This window comes from Centrocercus urophasianus, unplaced genomic scaffold, assembly GCF_019232065.1.
Source record: "Centrocercus urophasianus isolate 14NV4802_14NV808 unplaced genomic scaffold, USGS_Curo_1.0 seq_10, whole genome shotgun sequence".
Classification (NCBI taxonomy): domain Eukaryota; kingdom Metazoa; phylum Chordata; class Aves; order Galliformes; family Phasianidae; genus Centrocercus; species Centrocercus urophasianus.
The window spans coordinates 83440093-83462402 of record NW_024884142.1 but is presented as its reverse complement, the minus strand read 5'-3'; the positions used below and the strand labels follow the sequence as shown (position 1 = coordinate 83462402).

The 22310-nt window shown below is 35.4% G+C and overlaps 1 protein-coding gene across 1 annotated transcript in view; it reads left to right on the top strand.

The window, feature by feature from the left end:
• USH2A (usherin) overlaps positions 1–22310 on the top strand; it is a 371535-nt gene that overhangs the window by 176870 nt on the left and 172355 nt on the right. Inside the window, exons 32-35 of the mRNA XM_042813358.1 lie at positions 7131–7290; positions 7769–7940; positions 11890–12037; positions 19151–19302. Of these exons, the coding sequence (XP_042669292.1) occupies positions 7131–7290; positions 7769–7940; positions 11890–12037; positions 19151–19302 (632 nt within the window). The remainder of the gene's footprint in view (positions 1–7130; positions 7291–7768; positions 7941–11889; positions 12038–19150; positions 19303–22310) is intronic.

Genomic DNA, 22310 nt, shown 5'->3' with positions numbered 1-22310 from the left:
ATTTATAGAAAAACAGTTAGTAACAGTTGCTATATTACTTAACATATATTCTTATAGAACTTAACATCTCACTAGATTCTGTTACTACAGCTGCACATTCAGATGTGTTTTTTTCAGAGGGCTGTAAAAGTGGCAATCAGGCACTTTTCTTAACCTGGTACTATCAACTGAGAACCAAATCTAAGGTGAATCTGAATTTTGGTTTTCTTACTGCAGCAAGACTGAAATTACTTGGGTGTACAAGGTGTACTTCTGTTAGAGCCAGTAGTTTCTTGGTCATAATGATAAGAATCCAAATTTGTTCCAATTTTATAGCAACATGTATATGATATTCAGATTTGGATTATACTTGTCTAGCACAAATTTATTTTCCAGTTGAGAACATAAAATTGAAGTTAATATAGTGGTAACATATTAAAAAATATATTTTTTCCCTTTTTCTCATTTGCTGGGTCTGAGTGTTGAGGGCAGTAAGTTGGCCATGAGCTAGCAGTCTGCCCTTGTGGCCATGAAGACCAATGGTGTGCATTAAAAAGAGCATGGCCAGCAGGGAGGTGATCCTCCCCTTTACTCTGCCCTGGCCATATGTATGCCTCTGGCCATATTTAGAATACTGTTTCCAGTTCTGGGCTCCCTAGTTCAAAAAAGACAGAGATCTCCTAGAAGGAGTCCAGAGGAGGGTCACAAAGATTATAAAAGGCCTGAAGCATCTCCCACTGTGATGACTGTACTCACATAGGTAGATTAATTGGAGGTGGAGGATTGAAAAATAAGTTTAAATATACTTGTCTGATGCTTTGCTACCACTTTTTCTAAGCAGTGTGGTCTATGGCACTTCATACGAGTTGAGTTTTCTTCAGCTGAGCCTCTTCAGTAGTTCAAGCTAATGTGTCCTAATTGGAGTATGAGAACAAACTCAAAGTAGAGCCTTCCCTTTTTCTTATGTTGGTCCAGCATCAGAGACAGCAGGTGGTATGACAGCAGACATTAAATCTTCCCACCAATATTCCATTATATTTTGTTGCCGTGTGACAGGTGGCAGCAGATAGACACTCGGAAAGAATGTCTGACATGGAAGCTCATATGAAGCAAAGGTGTGTCACTGAATTCTCCCATGTAGAAAATTAGCACCCACTGACGTTCACTGATGCTTACTGCATGTTATGGAAACCTAACAGTGAGGCAGTGGGTGATGTGTTTCAGCAGTGGTGACAGCAGTATGAAAGACAATTCATGTTCTAGATGGCCATAGTGATTTTTAGGGGTGTGGTATGTGGGCTCTTGGGCTCTTGTTTGTTGTTGGCAAAAACGCATAGCTGATGGTGGTGGCTATGTTGAGAAATGGTGGTTTGTAGCTGAAATCTATCAAATAGTCTTAATGTGTTCTTTGTATCTTTTGTAGTTTCCATGGAAATGAATAGGTGATATTACTTTCAGAGCAACCTGTGTACATCTAGTAGATATCTTGGGGGAACTGGCTTTAGAAATGAAAGACTGGAACACTTGTAGTTCAGCTTTTGCAGAAGAAAAATAATGTGCGTTTAACAAAAAAGAGTATATATTGCAGAGGATAAGATTAAGAATAAAAATTTGTGCAAGAAATAAAGGAGAAGATAAACAAAATGGTCAGGAGTAGAAGCTAATGTCAACTTGTGAGTGGAGCAAGATGAAAGCTAGTATATGAGGAATGAGTTTAGGCTCAAATAATTAGAAGAGTTTGGGCTGATAAATGGTAGAAAGCTTTTTCTTACAGTAATAAGGAGTAATAAGAGTATAACCAAGATATATTGTTAGTGAACATTGGGAAAAAAAAAAAGGCTTTTAAATCTTTGCTATTAAAACATAGTTCAAAACATCTGAGTATTTTGGAAAAGCGATAGTTTTCCAAAACTGAGACTGTGGCTTTTCATTGTGCATGTAGTTGCTACATTACTTCTTTGAAATCATTGCAAACTGGAGCGATAAAGATCCTTGTCATACATGTGTGCTGAAAAGTATTTCTTCTTGAATATTATACACACCAACATATAACAGTCTTATTTTTGGTGCTCTTGCATGATATCTGTTTTTGCACAGTGCTCTGAACTTTTCTGTTGCATTTAAAACCTCAACTGAAATAAGAATTTATCCTGTATGAGTAATTTAGAAAACAAGCAATATTTATTGCTGAGCAAATAGCTTCTACAGTACATCAGCATTACTGGTCAGCTAGAAGACATTATATACCATTATGTCAAAATCTTTGCTGCTTAGAGATCAGAATAACAACTTATGGTTTTCTTCCTGAAAATAATCAGTTGTGACTATGTGTTCTCTTCCTCTATTTCTTGTTCTAGTGGGTTCACAAAGTTTTTGTAATTCTAATTCTGGAACAGTCTTCATTAATGGTTATTGTCCAGCAAAATTTGCTACTGCTTTGGAAAATATATTCTTTTCTTCAATTAATGGCTTACTTCCACATGTACAACTCTATTCATTCCTAGGCTCTTTAGCTAGATACATATGCACATTGTTACCTTGGGGTTGATTGAGTTGCCCTAATATGCAAGCAGTGTCATTTGTGATGACCTGTTTTTGTGGGAGTGTTGAGTACAGCATGAGGTTTACAGGACATCTGGTTAAAAGGTGCAGCGCTAGTATTAAACCTTCCCGGAGGAGATTGTACATGAATGATGATTCTTAAGGAGTCGATGTAATTAAGTGAGTGTTATTTTATAGAAACAGGAAACGAATATAGTGTACTGAAAGTTATATGTAAGTGTTGATTGCAGTCAGAAAATGGTGGAAGGGCAAGGACCATTAATGATATCCAGTGAAGCAAACCTGGTAATGCCATCTTGGCATCTCCTCTATGATCCTTTTTTTTCTTCTTTTAATTGTAGTGTATAAAACTCAAATGGGAGCATCACTGTAACTTGATGATGTGGATTTATGGTACCAAAGAGTTTACCATCTAATTAAATATTTAGTAACAGTGAGTTAGTTTAACAAACTATGAGGAAGGAGGGCAGAGAACAAATTAAGGATGTGAGCGATTAGCTAAAGAAGGCATACAGTCTGCCTACATAAAAACATGGTGATTGGGAATTCCTTGGAAGTTTTTCACCTTCACACTCTCTCAGCAGGTTTGCTTTGCTGTGCTGCTAACAATCCCATGCCATGGTGCTGTCGTATTATTTTCCTATGAATATAGCAATGGGAAAGCTATTCTCTCAATTATTTTCCTGAGAGAAACTATGTGGGGTTCCTTACACAAGTCACTTTTCAACTGAGCACTCACCAGGGCAGTACGTTGTCATTTCTGCTCCTTACAATAGCTGCCTGAAATTGGGGCAGGGGGAGAGAGGGAGGGTGTGAAAAAAGAGGTGAAAAAGAGGAAATAGAGGAAGAGCAGAAAGAAAAGGGTGTGTGATTCTTTTACTTTAAACTTGAGCACAGAATATTGCGGAGTGCAGACAACTTAAAACATTGTAGACAATAATACTATTACTTTTGAATCATGATGGATTCTAACACTGACTGTGAAGTTCATATTTTGAGTAAAGTTTTTAAATCTCCGTTTTCTGTATTTTTTAATCTGCTTTTTTTTTTTTCTTAATCTCAGCAAAATCTCTCAAATTCTCTGCTAAAAGAAGCATTGTGCTGTTGTGTGTTATTTTTCAATGACTGCCCATTATGTTTGATCAAAGCAAGAAGTGTTCTTATTCACCATTCAAACAGGATTGTTCCTTATTCTTTCTGTCTTATGCATTGATCATACCATGATACCTTGTGTTGGTGGTTATTAGAAACTGGAAATACACCAAACACAATAGGTAGATAGCTGCCTTAGTTAGTGTAGGGAGTTCCATGCATACTACGTACATAATAAATATAGTAGTATGCAAATGTCAATTTTAATGACACCAAGTATAGTTAGCAATTCTCTTCCTGACATATGAGTTGGAAAAGCATTTAGTTGTTTGTATTGCTTCTGAGGTCAAAGAGGTGAGAAGGCAGGTTGGTACCTCCCCTCCTTGCATTGTTTTCCCCCTCCGACTCCCTGCAAAAAGGTGGGGGTGGGGATTGCAAAGTAAGTTGAAATCTTAAAACGGATGAACGTGTGCATATTTCTATTTCAGATTTCTTGTTTTGTTTTTGATGTCTTTTGGTTTTCTTTGCCTTTCTAAGTCCAGAAATGAATAGAAGATAAAATTCTGAATTTAGGCTTTTCCTAGTGAACCTATGTAATTTTTAAATTTAGCTTTGTTTTGATAAGAAATCAGTGATTTGTGAGAATAGTTACTGGAGAATTGCAGTAAGAAGTATATCATGTTATTTGAAACTAAAAGAGGGGGCTGAAATTGAGGAACAAAGAAGGTATGATCAAGCAAAATAATAGCTCTTTAGTTTTCTAGTGTAAAGGAAAAAAAAAAAAAAGCACAAATCAGTTTTTGCTGTGAGTTAGAAAAGAAAATAATTCTCCGCTTATTGGATTCATTTTGTAGATTGAGATCAATGGAATTTTTCCAGCAGCAGCATGAAATCAATTGTAAAATAACATATAATTCACATACTATACTGTAAATTATAGTTTGTTTGACATTAATCACTGAGGTTTCCATTCACTGCAGTGCATTTTCTTGTAACAAAATTCTAGATAATGCTTGTGGATCTATTTCTAATGTCTGAGAGTGATCTGTTTTTCATGTCCACAATTGCCTACATTTGATCTTATGCAAATTGTGCAATCAAGCAAATGGAAAACGAGGCATTGTTGCTAGAGGGCCTTGACAAACAGTGGCTGTGTAGTTTTAAGAACCTCCTTACTCTGCATTCTGATTCATGTTCATGTATGTAGTTATTTGAATTCATTTATCCACTATGAAACATCTTGAACTTTAAACAGGAAAATGTCTGCCAGATCAGATTGTGACAAATAATTGCATCAATTACCATTTAATATGATTTTAGTTGTTTAGTTTGTCAGTTTCTAGTTCTGAGTTTAAAGAGACTACACTATACTGTGGGCTTATCATCTTTGATGAAGTCTGTGGAGAGATTATTTATCAACTCATACTTTGCGTAACGTTCTTCAGACTCTCATTTGTGTTTTCTTCTGTCTGCTTCTAACTTCATTTTTTTTACTCTTAAAAAAACACAATATTTCAGGTTGTGTTATACAATCTATGCAGCATTTATTAGTCAAAATACATTGGTGTTTTTAAGTCAAGATGAGGAGTTAAGACCTCCTGTGACGTGTGACATTTCCATATTTTAACTCTTTTTACCCTTTTTTTTTTTTAACCTCCCCTCTCAGTATCCTTTTCAGTTGATCTCAAAAGACTTTGCTGCTCCTGCATCCAGTTTGCATTCCTTGTTCTTCCCATTCTTTAAATTTTTTCTCATTTCCCTGTAATCTTTTTGCCTTTTTCATTCCAGGCACGGAGATGAACAGAATAATTAGAAGTTTCTTCCTGAATTTTTTTTTTTTTTTTCAGGAAGGGAAATAAAATATTTTCCAACTTCAATTCTCTTAGTCCTTGACTAATTCCTCCCTGTTCAAATTTAATTAGGTACTTCCAGAAACTCTTATTTATGTGGATGGTCTCATGAGCTAAAGTGTGCATCAAATCAAGGTTTCAGTAAAAGCTACTTTTCAAAAAAGCAGTTCCTTGATGAGTGATATTCTGTAAAGTTGAGAAAAAATATCCTCCTCTAGTAAAATCCAAATGTCTGTATAAGGAAAAGATTCATCTACCATAAGCAAATGAAAACTTTCTCTGCTTGCTGAGCTGGCTGGAGCACCTGCTCTGAGTGTACCTTCCCCCTCTCACCCACTGCTTAAGCACTGCTTAACCCTGGTAGAATCAAACCCATTATGTTGATTAAATATGTCACTATTACAGGCATTCTTTGATATTTTTTTTTTATTTTTTAGTCACAACAGTATTTCTTTTAACTCACATTTTGTTGTGTCCTTCATAGAATGATACAACTGAGTGATGAGTTTAAAAAAAAACAAAAACAAAAACAAAAAAAAAAACGGCAGGAGTTCATCCCCTCCTCACAAAAGCAGAATAAATCAGAAGGAATTCCTTTGTAGGGACACACATTAGACAAAGGGAAAACTAATGAGGAAGAAGATGGGGTCTGTGGTATTTCTTTAGTGATGGTCTGATAGTCATTGTTACAATTTTTAATTTGTACTCAAATATTTTTGTATAAAATGATAGTTGGATATTATTTGGCTCTGCAAACACTGGCATTTATTACGCCTTGCAAAAACACAGAGCTATTCTAGCATTTTAAAATTTGCTTTTATATCACACTCATTTTATTTGTATACCTTACACTGTTGCCAAAATCTAAATCATAAATTTCTTCTAAAGGATTTGCTCATTAAAATGTGCAATTTGTATTGCAGTAAAAAAATAAAAAAGATTGGAAAATTCTATCTGAATTACTCTACTAGTATAACTTTTATGATAAACACTCTTTTATTAGTACACGAATCCTAAAAATATATGAAGCTCAAGACATTTTAGAGTATTTATTCAGCAAAGATACTGTGTTTTATTCACCATTTTCTGCAGTAATTGAAAATCAAGATAGCTTCAAAATAAATAACCACTTAACAGTTGTCTTGCTATAGTATTAGACAGGTTGTCTTTTACTGAGATATGTTTTACAAATGTTTGATAGACAAAGAGAGAACAGTGGTGGCAACAGCGAGCTGCCTTTGTGTTCATGCTTAAAGTGCACAGAGTGAATCGCATGTCCTGATGCTTGACATTTGTATAGTATACAGAACATTTTGTACATATATAAAATCTGTGTTAATTAATCTATACTAGTTTTCCATGGCTTGATCTTCTTCAAAGTATTAGTCACTGTGGCAAATTAATATAGTATGTAGCACCAAGAAGGCTCTCCTGAACTTCGTTGAGATGGCCCAGTTGTACAGTCTGACTTGAACTCCCTAAACCTTCTTGTCACTGCTCTGGGTCAAATCTGAAGCAGTTAATAAAGACAGGCTCCCCATCCTCTGAGCTTTCTGAATTCACTACTTTCTGAAAGTTACAAACAGGGTAAAATTAATATGCAAAGTATTATAAATATGCCATCTGCATTTTCTTTTTCTGCCCTAGATTTAGCCGTTTTTACACCCCACCAGTTTCTGCTCACCGCCTGCACAGTTGCTGGCTGTACAAACAGTTCCCAGGTCACCTTGTTTACAGCACAGCTGCCACCATCTCACGTAGATGCCCCAGTCCTGACGATTTTGGATTCTAGAACAATATATGTGCAGTAAGTAAGGATTTCTTCTTTCCTGACAACACAATAGTGCATCAGTTTATTCAAGAATTCCAGTGAGTTCAATCAGGGGAAGGGTTTGTGACATAAAATTAAATTTATTATGATTAAATGCATAGAAGTGATTAGTTTAGTGGTTCTGTGCACCTTCTGATTATCACTTGCCAACTTAATTTCCATTTTGTCTTTACGCAATCAGTATAACCTACATATGGGCATAGCCTCTGCAAACTTCAGTGCAGGAAAGGTTCTGGTGATATGCCCATTTTGTAGCCTCTGCTTTGTGTGTTACTGTAATCGTTTATCTGTTGGGTACAATTAGAGCTTTGCCTTAGATTTATTTTTATGGCTGCGCAATTATGTTTTCAAATTCTTGAGGTAAAACTCACGAAGTTCATGAAGAGCCTTACATTTTTTTTGAGTATGGTCTGAATCTTTCCTAGTCTTAATCACATTTTACTTTTATTTGCAGATGGAAAGAACCGTTAGAATTAAATGGAATCTTAGATCGCTATGTTATTTATATTGCCAACAATGAGCAGAATTTTACAAAATGGGATGTAGTCTACAACAGCACAGAACTTTTTCTGGATTTTACTATTCGGCACCTTTTCCCAGGCACTGAATACCTCATAAAAGTAGCTGTAAGTTTTCTTCTATTTTTTACCATAAGAATTTTCTCTTTCTTCATAAAATCTACAAATAGAAGAAAATAGTATAAAGGAAGAGAGTTCAGTGTAAAGTAGCTGCTTGTTCTAAATATTTCAAAAGACTGTCTTTTTTTATTGCTTTTCTTTATCAATGATTTTATTTTTGTGATGAAATAGAGAAGACTCAATTCACTGAAAACCTAAAAACATGTATACAGAGGCAGGGAATTGTCTCTGGTTTTAAGCACATTGCTCGTTTTATAACAATATCTATATAAGGATATTTGCTTTGATAAATGCCATAGAAAAATATTCAGCTCTTGATTATGAATAAATTTACATTTATGTAGACTGGGTATGCATTCATTTTTTTCTTAACGTGCTCTTGAATGTTCTAAATATTACACCGCAGGAAAAAAAAAAATAAACTGCCTTTGGGTGGCGATAAGAATCTGACTTGAACTTGAAAAAGCAAGGATATTCAGTCTAATTAAAGCTTAGATTTGTGTTGAAATTAATTCATTTGTGCCTAGGTAACTCAGTGCAGTTAATTGTATAGCATATAGAATAATACCATGTCCAAAACTGTGACAGTACTTCAGCAATCAGTTTAAACCTTCAGAAGCAAGCAAGACTATCAAAAGTATTTGAGATGTCCCGCTGTGCCACAGCTTTGCTCTTCTACCACCCAGCTCCTGAATACAGGTGCAAGGAGAGAGGATGAAGGGAGAATTAACAGCTTGGGTCTGGAGAGCCAGGGATGCTTTGTTTGATGTTTCTGCTTTGGGATATAGTTAAAGCAGTGAAGTGGCATGTGGATTTTGTTTTTATTTTATTAATATATGCAGCTTTTCTCAAAGTTACTGAATACATTTTTAGGAACTCTTCATTTTTATATTTTATCTCTATTTATATTTCTATTTTCTAAATATATATATTTGCAATGCTTCAGCAGTAACAAGAAACTAAGAAGGGAGCATTTCTTTTGGTGATAGTTAAATGGATAAAATGGTCTCTGATAGTCAGGTTAGAGGACTTAAGAGTCCTTGCAGCTTTGAACATAGCAGGTCAAAAACTTGTGAGATGCCCGGTATATTTGAAATGGTAGAGCAGGAGTTCTTAAAACATTCAAAACAAACCCAACAAAAAAGAAAACAAACACAAACCCCTACCCTTTCCCCACCCCTCCAATAAAAACACACGAATCAAAACAAACACATGTGGAATGAAGTTGAAACGTCTACTTTTTTGGAATTTTGTGAAAACCTCTCAATTAAAAATAACAGTATGCCTTCAACTCTGGAAACTTGTTTAATCTCTCTAGCTTTTTAGTTGGATGAAATAAGCTGGCCTTTTTCTTTTTACTCATTTCACAGATAACGTTGATTTTGTTTTGCGTTTGTACAAAATTAGTATCTGGTTTATTTCAGAAAACTGAATGCTGATCTATTGTAATTTGCTTTGAACACTCAACTCACCAGAATTTTCTGCACCTCACAGACCAGTGACTTCATCTTTTGTATGACAAGTTTGGACACATTAAGCAAAATGTTTATCTTTGTATGCTGTTATATTTTTTTCCACAGTTGATGACTGCCATTTAGTATGTAGAAAAAGAATTGTTGCGTATTGTAAACAACTGCAACAGCTTTTATAAACAAGTCTAATGCTTCTTTCCAAAAGTCAGCCGAGTAGTCTAAGGTCATGTCTCCCCAGATTAGTGCAAAAGGGATTTCCTTTTGCTCTGTTCCTTCTCTAAGCTGGTTGGATGCGATCCAGGCCAATCTGAAAGCAAATGGAAAGCTAAAAGGCTGCATTTAAAATTAGCTGGAGTGGCACACCCTTTTATATGGCTTGAGTGCTTTTGTGATGTCTCTGTTGAATGTCTCCTTGCTGCTGTGTTGTGTGAGTAAGCTAGCTAAGGTGCTGGCTGGAGTATAATTTTTTGGCCTCTTTACGTGGCATGCATCTGTCCCTGGCTCTCTGAACATGTTGCTATTTTTTCAAATTTTGTCCCAGATTTGTTTCCAGTGAAGATCAGAGTGGCACAATGGGGCTCAAAGTGTAGGCTGTAGGACTTCATGGCTTTGAGTATCTCTGTGTGGGATCACTGGAGTCTCACTGATGTCCTCTGTGTTTGGATGCAGTAATCCAAAATACCACAATTTAAAATGCAGATGAGCTTTTTCTTATCGATTTTCATTAGAAGAATCAGAAACTTCATATACCAGCAAATTTCCCAGATATGAAAATTGATCTTCATGAAATTCAAGAAACAAATGAATAGAAAGGCTGCAGTTAATGAACTTCTGAACTGAAAAGCCCTCAGCTGCTAAGGAGCTAAATGGAGCTCGTTTAACAAGGGAGCAAGGAACACAGGAGGAAGAGGTCTTCCAGAGGTCTTTTTCTTGGACCTTTGTGAAGTCAGTAGAAGCGAAATAATTTGAAGAGCAGTCTGGCTTTGCTGGAAGGATGATGTTCTTAAGCATTTTGATAAGGAAAATATTTAGAGTTATGTCAGCATCTGTCTAAGCTGACACTAAGGCATTTAAAGAAAATGCCACTTCTGTATATTCCCAAAGCGAAGTTTGCATTCTTTCCTTGTTATTTGATAGCCCAAACTGAATACCAGGAGTGATTCTTAGTTGTGTTGAGAGTGTAATTTCCAGTGAAATCAAAACAATCTTGGTGTGTAAAATAGCCTCTCATTTACAGATAGTTCTCTTTTTTACCTATGGGTATGCAGCTCTGAAGTGGAGCAGGAAATAATGTTGACTGTTTACCAATTTGAAACACACTGGGAAATAAGAAACCTGAAAATAATCCTTTCAAATAATATACACAGGATTGGAAGAAGCATTTTATTCCTGGAGATCTGGATTGTAAGGATGGTTTTTCTTTGTGTGCTGATGATCCAGAAAGCACTACTTGTCTACGTCAACATACAACCAAAAAAGAAAGATCATGACATAAGTTTTAATGAAAAAGTATATCTGAATCCTTATTGAATTTGAGTTTGATGTTATTTATTGCTGAAAATAAAATTGAAAGCAAAAAATAAAATAAACAAAAAAAGAACATTTAAAATCAATGCGGAGTTTTACATAGTCTTGAATATGTTTTTTAACTTCTATAGCTTCTCCTCTTGCCATTGATCTTAATGTGAATAATCAGCAAACCGGTGCATGTAAGGGGCTAACTGTGTGGCCTTATGTTTCTGCATGTAAAATTTTAAAAGCCTGGTATATGAAGCTATCTGCAAATTCTTGCACATTGCATTGCTTCATAATCAAGCAAAATGTAAAAGTGGTGTAATCAATCTTTTCTTCCCTGGTAGCTGAAATACAAATGATTTGACTGTTATCCATAAACATGCAATAATAACTGTTACGTATTGATTTATAATACAGTGTTGTTTTACTCTTTTAATTGCATCTGCACACCACTCAGTCTGCTGTCATGAAATGCAGAAGTTTCTGAGTATGATTGTTTTTTCTGAATGACTACTCAGTGAGACAATTCTTTAGGTACATTACAAGGTGGTTAGCATATACTGTCTGAAAGTTGTGACAATTCTTTATTCAATTCCTGAACAATTTTATCCTATAAATGATAGATACTGTACTGCAGTATTCTTTAACTGTTTCTGCAAAAGCATTTGAAATCTAATTGTGATTATGATTTTCAGTCAAATGCAAAATGCTGGGAATCAAATATTAGTATAAGGTTCTATCAATATTGCAATTAAGAACTGAGTATCATTAGTAGCTTCTCCTGTTAAGATAAGAGTTAGCTAAATTTAAGTTAAGACTTTTATGAAAAGCACAGGTTTACTAAGTTCAGATATGTAAAAACTATAAAACTAGAAATAATTCACTGCTAGGCTCAAAAACTGTTGGTATTACATTGAAATATGTTTATTTGTTGTGATTAATATTTTAAGGCTTGCACTGGAGGTGGATGCTCAATAAGCGAAGCTAGCACAGCTGTAACAGATGAGAGTACGCCAGAAGGTGTTCCTGCTCCAAAAGCCCAGTCATATTCATCTGACTCCTTTAACATCTCATGGGCTAAGCCTGAGTATCCGAATGGTAAGTGAACTCTTTTAGCCTCAAGTTAAAAAGATGATTAGTAAAGGTAAATTAATATTCTAAATGGCAGCTTATATGTGGTGCTTAATTTTTAATGATCATTTTAGCACATAAAATACCTGAGATAGTATCATTGTCTGCAGCTAGGAGATTGTGGTTTTCAGCCTACTGTATGATTTCAGTAGCTCAAAAGTGCTCCCTTTTGATGGTTCTTGTGTACTGCATCTCATTGTTTAATGTTTTCCAAGACAACTGAGCTGAGGACAGGCCACTCTTGGAGAATATCCATCTAGGGTGTTCATTCTACCCTCAAATAAAACGTCAATTTCTATTTCATTAATAGATAAATAATAAGCATTACATTATTGTTCTGTGTAATCATCTTGGAAGTGTGCATTTGCTTGGCTATGGAAGTTAAATAATACACTTTCTTTTGTTTAGAAATGTTTTCCAATAGGAATTATCTACATGTAACACTTTTGGGCAAATTCAACACTTCTGATGTTAATATCATATATCCTTGAATTTCACCTTGGTTTTATTATTACTTAGATTATATCAGAACAGAGAAAGCTATGCAGAAATCACTGAATTTAAGCAACATACTTTTTTTTCTCATTGGGTATCATACTCAATATAAAATAAGAATTATAATTCTTATTTTAGTTACAATTCTTAGATAATTCTTATATAATTCTATGATTATAATTCTTATTTTAGTTTTATATGAGTTTCATTTTTCCCCTGCAAGTTTGCCCAGTTTAAAGTGTGGGAGAACAGACATATATATAATTTCAATACAAAGCACTTGAAACGCTTTCCAAAAAATTAGTGATTGCAAGGCTGCATACTTATAGCATTCTGTAAGATATTTTGTTACTTTTAAAAGGAATTAAGGGTATGTCATTCACTGCTAAATACATTATTTGATAATTTAATGTTCTTTGTATTGGTGTCGCATTGTAAGATTTTCCCTCCTAAACCCTTAGAAACCTTCAAACCCTGTTACTGAAATCCCAGTGCACGTGGCAAAGACTTACTGGGAAGAAAGGAGAGAAAGGAAAAAAGAAAGAGGGAAGGAGCGGGGTGAAAAATGTGAGCTAGAAAGCAGGATATCCAAATATGTGGCTTAGTGGACAAAATATGAACTATTTCCAATTAAACTGACATTAAAAAAAAAAAAAACATTTAACTGATTGTGTTAGGGCCTCATTGCATTATCCTCACCTTGTGAGGGGAAAAAAAAATCTAAATTGCTTAGAGGGTGCTTTAACTAGCTAAATATGTATATAACTGTGTGCACAAATGCATATAACTATGTTAACGTATCTACAAAACAGGATAAAGACTGTAGTTGGACAAATAAAGTTCCACAAGCTTCTTTTAAAAGAGCTGCAAGTTGGAAATATGTGACAGAACTTACATGCTGGAAACAATACTTGCCACCAGAGGGGTCTGGACAAACTTGGGAGGTGGGAACATCATGTGAACCTCATGAAGTTCAACAAGGCCAAGTGCAAGGTCCTACAACTGGGTTGGGGCAATCTCAAGCACAAATACAGGCTGGGCAATGAGGGATTGAAGTCAGCCTTGAGGAGAAGGACATGAGGTTGCTGGTGAATGAGATGCAGAGCATGAGCACTTAAATCCCAGAAAGCCACCTATGTCCTGGGCTACATCAAAAGCAGCTTGTTCAGCAGAGTGATGGAAGTGATTGTGTCCCTCTGCTCTGCTCTCATGAGATGACACCTGCGGTGCTGTGTTCAGCTTAAATTAGTGTCATGGTTTTGTGATTTCTGTTATTGGTGTTCCACATCTTAACATCATGTAAAGCACAGGGAATTAAAGAGTTAATACTCGAGTTCTGTGCACTGACAACTTTCCAACTTTCTCAGAAGAGAAGCATTACATACCCCAGAGGACTTTGCATTCAGGGGGGAAGATAAGACCCACAAGTCACGGGATCTCTCTCTCACAGAATGTTATTGGGTTGGAAGGGACCTCGAGGATCCTGAATCTCCAACCCCCGTGCTACAGGCAGGGCCACCAACCTCCACATTTTAATACTAGACCTGGTTGTCCAGGGCCCCATCCAACCAAGCTTTGAACATCTCCAGGGATGGGGCAGTGTGTGTGTGTGTGTGTGTGTGTGTGCTCCCCAGCCATTTCGCCTTCAATTCGGAGTAAGGCCTTTCGTTTTGGATACTCTCTCTATCATTTTATTTGATTTATTAGCCTTCATTCCAATTATATTATATATTCTGTTATCTCATATGATAACTTCTGATGTCATATTTAGTAAAATTAACTTTCTTCCTTGGATTGTTGCTGCTGTCCTGTTTTTGTGCCTAGCTCCCATCTCCCTACCCTCCTCTTTCCTGGCCAGTGGGCCTGTGGGGCATGGACACAGATAAATTTAGATAACATGACAGATTAGATACAAAGAAGAATCTCTAGGAGAGTGAGGAGGAACTAGAGCAGGTTGCCTGGAGAAGCTGTGAATGCACCATCTCTGGAGGTGTACATGGTGGGGTTGGATGGTGCTTTAGCCTAGTGGGAGGTTCCCAGACCATGTCAGAAGTTTGGAAGTCAACTCTAAGGGCTCTTTCTGCACAAACTATGATATGATTCTATAAACCTACGTGTTGTATGTTCTTGTTAACACAATGTTTACTGCATACAGTTTGTCTCTCCTTTTAAATGTAATATAAAGGTTGTTACAGAGTTTAAAAACAAAAACAAAAACATAAGTTGTGAGAGTAGTTTTATAAAAGAAATTATGTTCTTCTGTATCCTGTAAAATTATTCTGTTAATTTCATATCTTCTTGTCATTTAAAGCTTGTGGAGTACTTTTCCCTTGGAATTGTTATTTTTTGGTGATGTATGGATAGCGTGTGTTAGACGTTTTTCATTACATTTAGAATTGGTGGGAAGAATTCAAGTGCATTTGGCTTCTGTTGCTCTGCCTTGTGGAGAAAAGCTGCTTTTTCCATTTATGAGCTCTTTAGTATTTAAGTGTGGAAGAATTGCTGTCTTGTGAGAATTTGGCAGCCAGAAGGGCATTAGGGCCTTCACTGTTTCATCGTGGTATGCTCTCACTTGCACAATGATCAGCAAGGGATATGTGAATGTACTCTCATTTTTCTTCTTTCTCCTCCTTACTCACCTTTTTTGGAGCTTCAGAAAGTACATATAAGTATGAACACATTTTACCATGCTCTTTTTTTCTTTTTTTCCCCACTTCCCTGTTTGCATCACTCATTTCATTAAAAGGCTTTAAAAAAAAGACAGAGTTTTAAGACTTTTTACCAAGCAACTGTTTGATCAGAAAGTTTCCATTGTGTAACCTTTTTCCCTCTTCCAGCATATCTTTTCAGCTGCCTACTGGCCACGTCATCCATAATTGCTGTCTGTCAGTATTTTAAAATTGAGTAGGTGGCTGAAAAATACTGTGGTTGAAAAGACTGAAATAAGTGAAAGTTCAGCAAAAAAAAAAAAAAAAAAAAAAAAAAACCCTTAAATTTTGATACTTCAGCATGTTAGAGGTATATTCTTGTGGTTGTAGATTAATGGAGTTCTAATGTAGCCCCCTTCCTCGGAAGCATCGGAACTGTTTCCCGCTCATGGCTTAGTTGTTTGGTGAGTTTCAGTCTACTAAGCATAAGTAGTGTTTCTTTAATTTCTTGATTTTGTCTTGATTTCAGATGGAAACCTCAGAATTGCAACAATTTGCACATCATAAATTGGCATTTCCCTGATAGACCTCAGGGGCCATCTTTTATCTCCTGTCTTCTCACTCTGTAGTACAGAAGTTACTGTATATTTCCATGAACACAGAAAGCTAATTAGGTCTTGCTGATGTTGAGTAGATGTATAGTCTAACTGGGATTTGCACAGCATGGACTTTACTATGTTCCCTTGGTATATATAGTGTGTAGCTGCCTGTTACTAAATGGGCAAAGTTAAGGGGGATTAATATGCCACCTTTGAGGCGACTTATGGAAAGCAGAATTACAGTTTACTTAGCTCCTTCACAAAAATGACACAATGAATAAAAGGTTTGAGATTTACTGGGCTAAGGGTCCCAGTAATGTCAAAGAGTAATGTCAGAATATGGACATTGAGTTTCTGGCCTTTATTTTTGTGAATTTAAGATCAATTTAAGTTTTGTTAAAAATCGTTGTTTCATAGAAAAAACAGGGAGAAGTACACCTGATTCTTCTTTTAAAGTTGCTTCACATATGTAATTTGTGTATCAGATTTGAGGGAAAAAAACCATCGTTTGGAAGATGATATGCTGATGTACATATTTCTTTTTGTCTTATTTTCAAACCAAAAAGAAAACAGTTGAGAGAGTATAGCCCTGAGATGTGTCACTTTACAGCAACACGCCGCAACACCCTTCTATCTCTATCATATACGTGTTAAATATGCAGATAATGCAATGTAAAGAAAATAGCCCATTTTGTTCAGGAAAAGATTTGGAGAGACCTGTGTGATGACAAAAGGAATCAGATATTCTGTTGAGTATTCTTAATGACCTCAATAAAGAAGTCATGTTTTCTTCAGAGCAGATTCATTATAGGCTTGCCGTATAGTTTGAAAATGGCTTCACATCTGAAAGTTAAACTACTAGACTTTTGTTTTGAAATATAATTTTCTTTTTTTTTATTCTGTAGTTTTCTCCGTAAAAGTCATATAAAGCAGAGGCAGAACCAAAATCAACAGATAATGCATCAGCTTAATAAAGATCATTGTTCTCTAACCATACTGGGAGGGCTAACAAGAGCCCACAGTGCTGACCTTCAGGCTGCTCCTCATAGCAGAGATGCTGCATAATGCTGTGATTGCCAGAACACTCTAAAATAACAGTTTAGTTAATTCATACTGAATTACAGTGGAGTTCTCATAGTGGTATATATGGCACCTGAATTAATATAAAATGAGTTCATTATGATTCATGCTGTTACCACAAATATAAAAGAAAATGATGATATGATTCGACTATGACTCTAAAGGATTTGCACTACTGGTATAAGTGTTAAAGTGCATCATTATTTTTTCCCCTCTAAAATGCATCCTTAATGCTTGTGTTTACAATCAGAAATGCCTTCGCCAGTCTTTAAGTGCTTCCTTTCTGAGGTAAATATTAAAAAATCTATATTTGATGGTTTGTTTAATATAGGGCCAATGTCAGCCATTAATGTCCTTGCCTTACAAGGAACTGGACGTGGAACAACAAGGGATATTAGCTTTAGGAAGCCTGTCAAATTTGGTAGGATTGATATTGTGTGATTTACCAGGTCTTCCTCCCACACATATATCTCTGATACCTGACTTGAGTTTAGCCTCTCAGTTTGGTAGAGTTGGAAAGACTTGAAGAATCTATGAATCACTTTGCATACACAGTTCTGCAGTGATGCCTCCTATTTATTTCCATGGAAACTACAACAGATACACAGAGCACAACAGGACTATTTGATAGTGCACATTCTCAGCTACAAAACATGATTTTTTAACACAGTTACCAATCAGCTGATTTGTGCAGATGAGCTGATTGAGATACTCTTAATTTTGTGATGTGGCAGCTGTGTGTGGCTGTCCTGAATGTGGCTTGTCTTTCTTGTTGCTGTCACTATTGTGGCAAAATACCACCCACCAACTCACTGTGCTCACATCCACTGTTTGGTCTCCATAAGCATTCAGCAAGTATCAGTGAATGTCAGTGGGTGCCATTTTTTCCTCGTGGAGGAATTCAACAACGCACCTTTGCTTCATACACACTTCCACATCAGACTCCATTTTGTCAGAGTGCCCCTCTGCTGCCATCTGTCACACAGCAACAATACGTAAGGGATATTGGTGGGAAAGTTCAATTTCTACTGTCATACCACCAACATCCGCCTCTGCTGTCATGGGCCAATGTCATAAAAGAGAACGCATTATTTTTGGAGCAAACCTGGTGTATTTTGTACAGTAACACTTGAAAGTCCATCTGAAAAAGCTGTGTTCTTTTATTAAATGTTTATCCATTGAAGAGAAAGGAAATTAATCTCTCAATTTCAAGCAATCTTCCTGAGTGCAATTTCAAAAAAGACACAAACAAATACAACAAAGCAAACAAAAAAATGTTTTAAAGGAAGGACAGGTTACCTAAGAGGTTGTTGCTTTGTTTTTTGTTGGTTTTTTTTTTTTTTTTTTTTTTTTTTCAATAAATAGGTGTTTTCTCTATAGTTTTATTTCTCAAGCATATGTTCATGCCTCAAGAACTAGAACATTTACAAAAATTCAATGGGAGAAAAAGCAATTCTGGAGTATTTTGGCCAAAAGGACTTGCATATGCTCTGGAAGACTGAGTGTACAAAGCTATTGGGAAGACTCCGAGTCCAGTTTAAATCAACCAGAATTATGGATACTGAGCTTTTTAGAAAGATAGACCATAAACACTTATTTTTTTATTTGACCACCTTCAATTGGATTTCTGAAATCTATGGTAGCCTTATTCTCACCCACAATTAGTTTAAATGCAGAATTGTTAGATTAAAAAAAAAAAAAAAGGGTATTTTTCAGATTCACACAAAGATACAAAAATTGCTATAATTGCAAATGTAATCAGGTTGCAATGTAGCCAGCTATGGCTTTCTGCAGCCTAATGGAAATTTGGCTAATGCTAGTCTAAGTTGTCCATCATTTAAATAATTCTGTCGATAACTTTTTTTTCTAGGTCTACAGATGTTCAGATGTGAGATGGTTTTATGTATCTTTCCAGTTCTTATTTCAATAGGTATATGCTGAATAATCTGTAAAAAGTGTTTGCCTGTATTTTCCCGATTCCAGGGTGATGTTAACTGCTGTCTCCTATGGCTCATTTGTGTGTAATCTTTGGAAGACTGTCATTATTTCCAAAGAATGCAGTTCACTGGAGAGATTTTCAACAATTAAATATGTGAGAGTGTGTTTCTCCTGTTATATACACAGTAATGTTATATAATTGACTGCTTAGCTGTAAAAGATGTGAAATAGTACTACTACCTTCATGTCTGTAGCACTAAAGATTTTCTTATAAATTCTGTGGTTGTATAGATATTGAGTGCTATCACATTGTTTTATAGGTATTATTACCAGCTACGGATTGTATATGGATGGTGTTCTGATACAAAATTCATCACAGTTAAATTGTTATGCTTATGGACTTGCTCCTTGGAGTCTGCATTCCTTCAGAGTCCAGGCATGTACTGCAAAAGGTTGTGCTTTGGGTCCACTGGTGAGTACCTCAATTTGCATTCTGGGAGTGTAATAAATGTCAGATGGCAGTGAATATCAGAGTAAATGGTGATGATTCACTCTGGTCAGTACTAACCCATCTGGCAAAATGTGACATTTAAAAAAAATCCTCTGTAAGAGCTGTTGAAGATTTGATAGGTCATTGTTAGGCGGCATTCCAAAGTAGAACGTAGGTACATCAATGAAAGGCAAAATTTGAGGCTGAAAACACACGTTATTGAAATGAAGTAGAGTTGATATATTTTAAAGGGGCAGATGTAAATTAGTCAGAATTGTAAGGACAGAATATAAGGAAAGAGTTACTGTTCCAGTAATGAGCAAGTTTCTAACTGCCTGACTGAAAGAAATGAAGGTAATTCAAGAAGTGCAGAAGTCAGAAAAGGAAAATACGGTGATTTTAAAACGTCTTTTGAATGCAAGTCTGTGATCAAAATATTCCACTAGACTTACTTTAACAGTCTTGTACAGCATCCCTTTTCTTCAGGTTTTGCAAAGACAGGAACATTGAATATAATGTGTGCAAACAAAGCTTCTGAGGCTTTTTTCAATGTTATAGAAGGCTGAGCTGATAGATCCAGTACTGCTGTAACTTTTATTTTTGTTATAATTTGTTATTTACATTGATAATATTCTTCCTAAGAATGTTTTCTTTCAAATTCTTGTAACATCATCTATCTGCAAAAGACGACTAGACTTTATAACCATTAAGCATTTTATGGCTTGGATTACGTCAAAGGATATTTACTTTTAAAAGCTTGGATGGCTTTTTGCCAGTTTTTCTTTTATGTGTTTTATGACTTCATACCTACCTGAAAAGCAAAGCTTGTTCTAAGGTATTCAGTGTGCAGTATCCTAATCCATTGCAGCAGTAGTGATGTTTAAGACAGGTCATTGCCAAACCATGCACACAGATGAAATGTGTTTTTCATTACAGCTATCCTATCAAATAGGCATTAAAAAAGAGAACAGAACACCAGAAGTTGGGATTATTACGTTTAATTTAGTAGCCTTTTTTCATGTCTTCACTGAGGTCGACTCGGTATCGTGACACTTATACAACTCCCAGCAGAGGTCGCTGCAGCGGATACCAACCTCATGATCAGTACATAAACTGTTTTCCAAAGCCAGTGATCCATCTCTAATCACAGGAATTGAAGTACAATATTTTTATTTAGGGACACTGAAGTGCTGCCAGAAAGTTAAAGCACTTTGAATTTTTGAAAGATTTTTATATCAATTACAGTATAAATCCAACACACACACACAGACAAAAAAAAAAAAAATCCAAATGTTTAACCTCTTTCATTACTCTAAATAGTATGGAGCATCTTCCAGCCATAAGATGATACGCTTCCAGCTATTTTTGTTCCTGATCTTGTGTTTAATGTGCCCTAATCGATTGAAAAGATGCTATGTGACTATACTAAATCCTGGATTTTGCCTACTTGTGTTTCTGAAGGTGGCTCTGAAGATCTTAATCAGTTACAAGAGTGTTAGCAATTTTGCTATTTCAATAAGCTTCTTGTTTGGGTCAGATCAGTCTTTTGGTACTTTTTTATGCTTTGTCAGTGATCATGATTTATTTTTAAGTGAAATGCAAATCTATAACACATGAATTCTAAAACTGACAATTTTAATTTTTTACTAGTGAACCCAAAGTTTTACTTTTGTATCAGTTCTATTTTTTTTATTTTACTGCCTAAATACCAGAAAAAAAAAAAAAGAAAAAAAAAAAAAAGAAAAAAAAAGTCTTATCTAGAATTAGAAGAAAGTACACATTTTCTGACAGATTCTTCAGGTGATCATATATATTGCAGATTTTAAAATGTGTTTGGTCTTGTAAATATTGGGTGCACTGAAAAGAAGCAATTCATGTAACAGACACAACAGAGCTTTTGTAGCTCTTCAAGTGAACTTCAGTTTGTAGTAAACTCCATCATGTACTCTTTCAGGAATATCCTTTTCAGTAGTCAAAATAGTTGGTCTTCTTTTCTCCAAGTTTCTGATGTGGAGAGTTTAGAGTACCAGCATGAAGAGTCACAGCCTTGCAGGGTGTTATTGTGGCTTAGAAAGTACAGTTTAGTCAAATTCTTACATAAGGATGGTTTTCAATGAAAAATCCAAATAATTAATCTGGCATTTATGCAATAAATAAGTTTTATTTATGCTGGGAAGCATTTATCTAAAAGTATGCACATTATCTTGTTGATTTTTCTGCGACTTCTCATCTGTTTCAAGTATAATCTTGTGCTAATTTAGAGTGTATGACTGTAGGAGCATGTATACAGAGGTACTTGTGCATCAAACCTTTAGCCAGAAACTTAGAAGCAATTGGCTTTCCAAATTTTCAGTGAAAGTGTGCTATACTTTGTTATTATGATGATAGAGCAGGTGTGGCAGATTAAAAATAGCATTTATTAGCAATCCTATGAACTTGCAGCTGAGATGCACTTAGAAAGGTGTGAAACCATCTTATACTTTAGAAAATGCCAAATCATTTGTTGCCATAAATAAGGTAATTATTTTGCTTCATAGCATTGAATGCTTACTACAAGATGTGATACATAAATACTAAATTTTGATGATTTTGAATGACTATTTATCTATCTGAAGAAAAGCTTTCATACTCATTACATTTTCCATAATGTTATCATTTTATTTTTTTCTTGTTAGAACTATATCTATTTAATGCTACAAGATAAGTTTGTTAGTTGAAATAGAAGTTAATTCAGACTGCAACCAGTATTCAACACAGCATATTTTTCCTCTATCATATATTTACATTAATTTGCTACATCATTTAAATATACGTGCCTTACAGCTGTCTTTTAAAATTCAGAAATTGAAAAACGTATTGTCTTGTACTGTTGCTTTCTCTCCTAACACTAAGTTCATGCATCTGCATGAGGTTCTATGTATGTTTTTAAGATACGAATCTTTCATTCTTTTCCAGTATTTGTTTCTGTCCTTAAGGGTCTTCATGTAAAG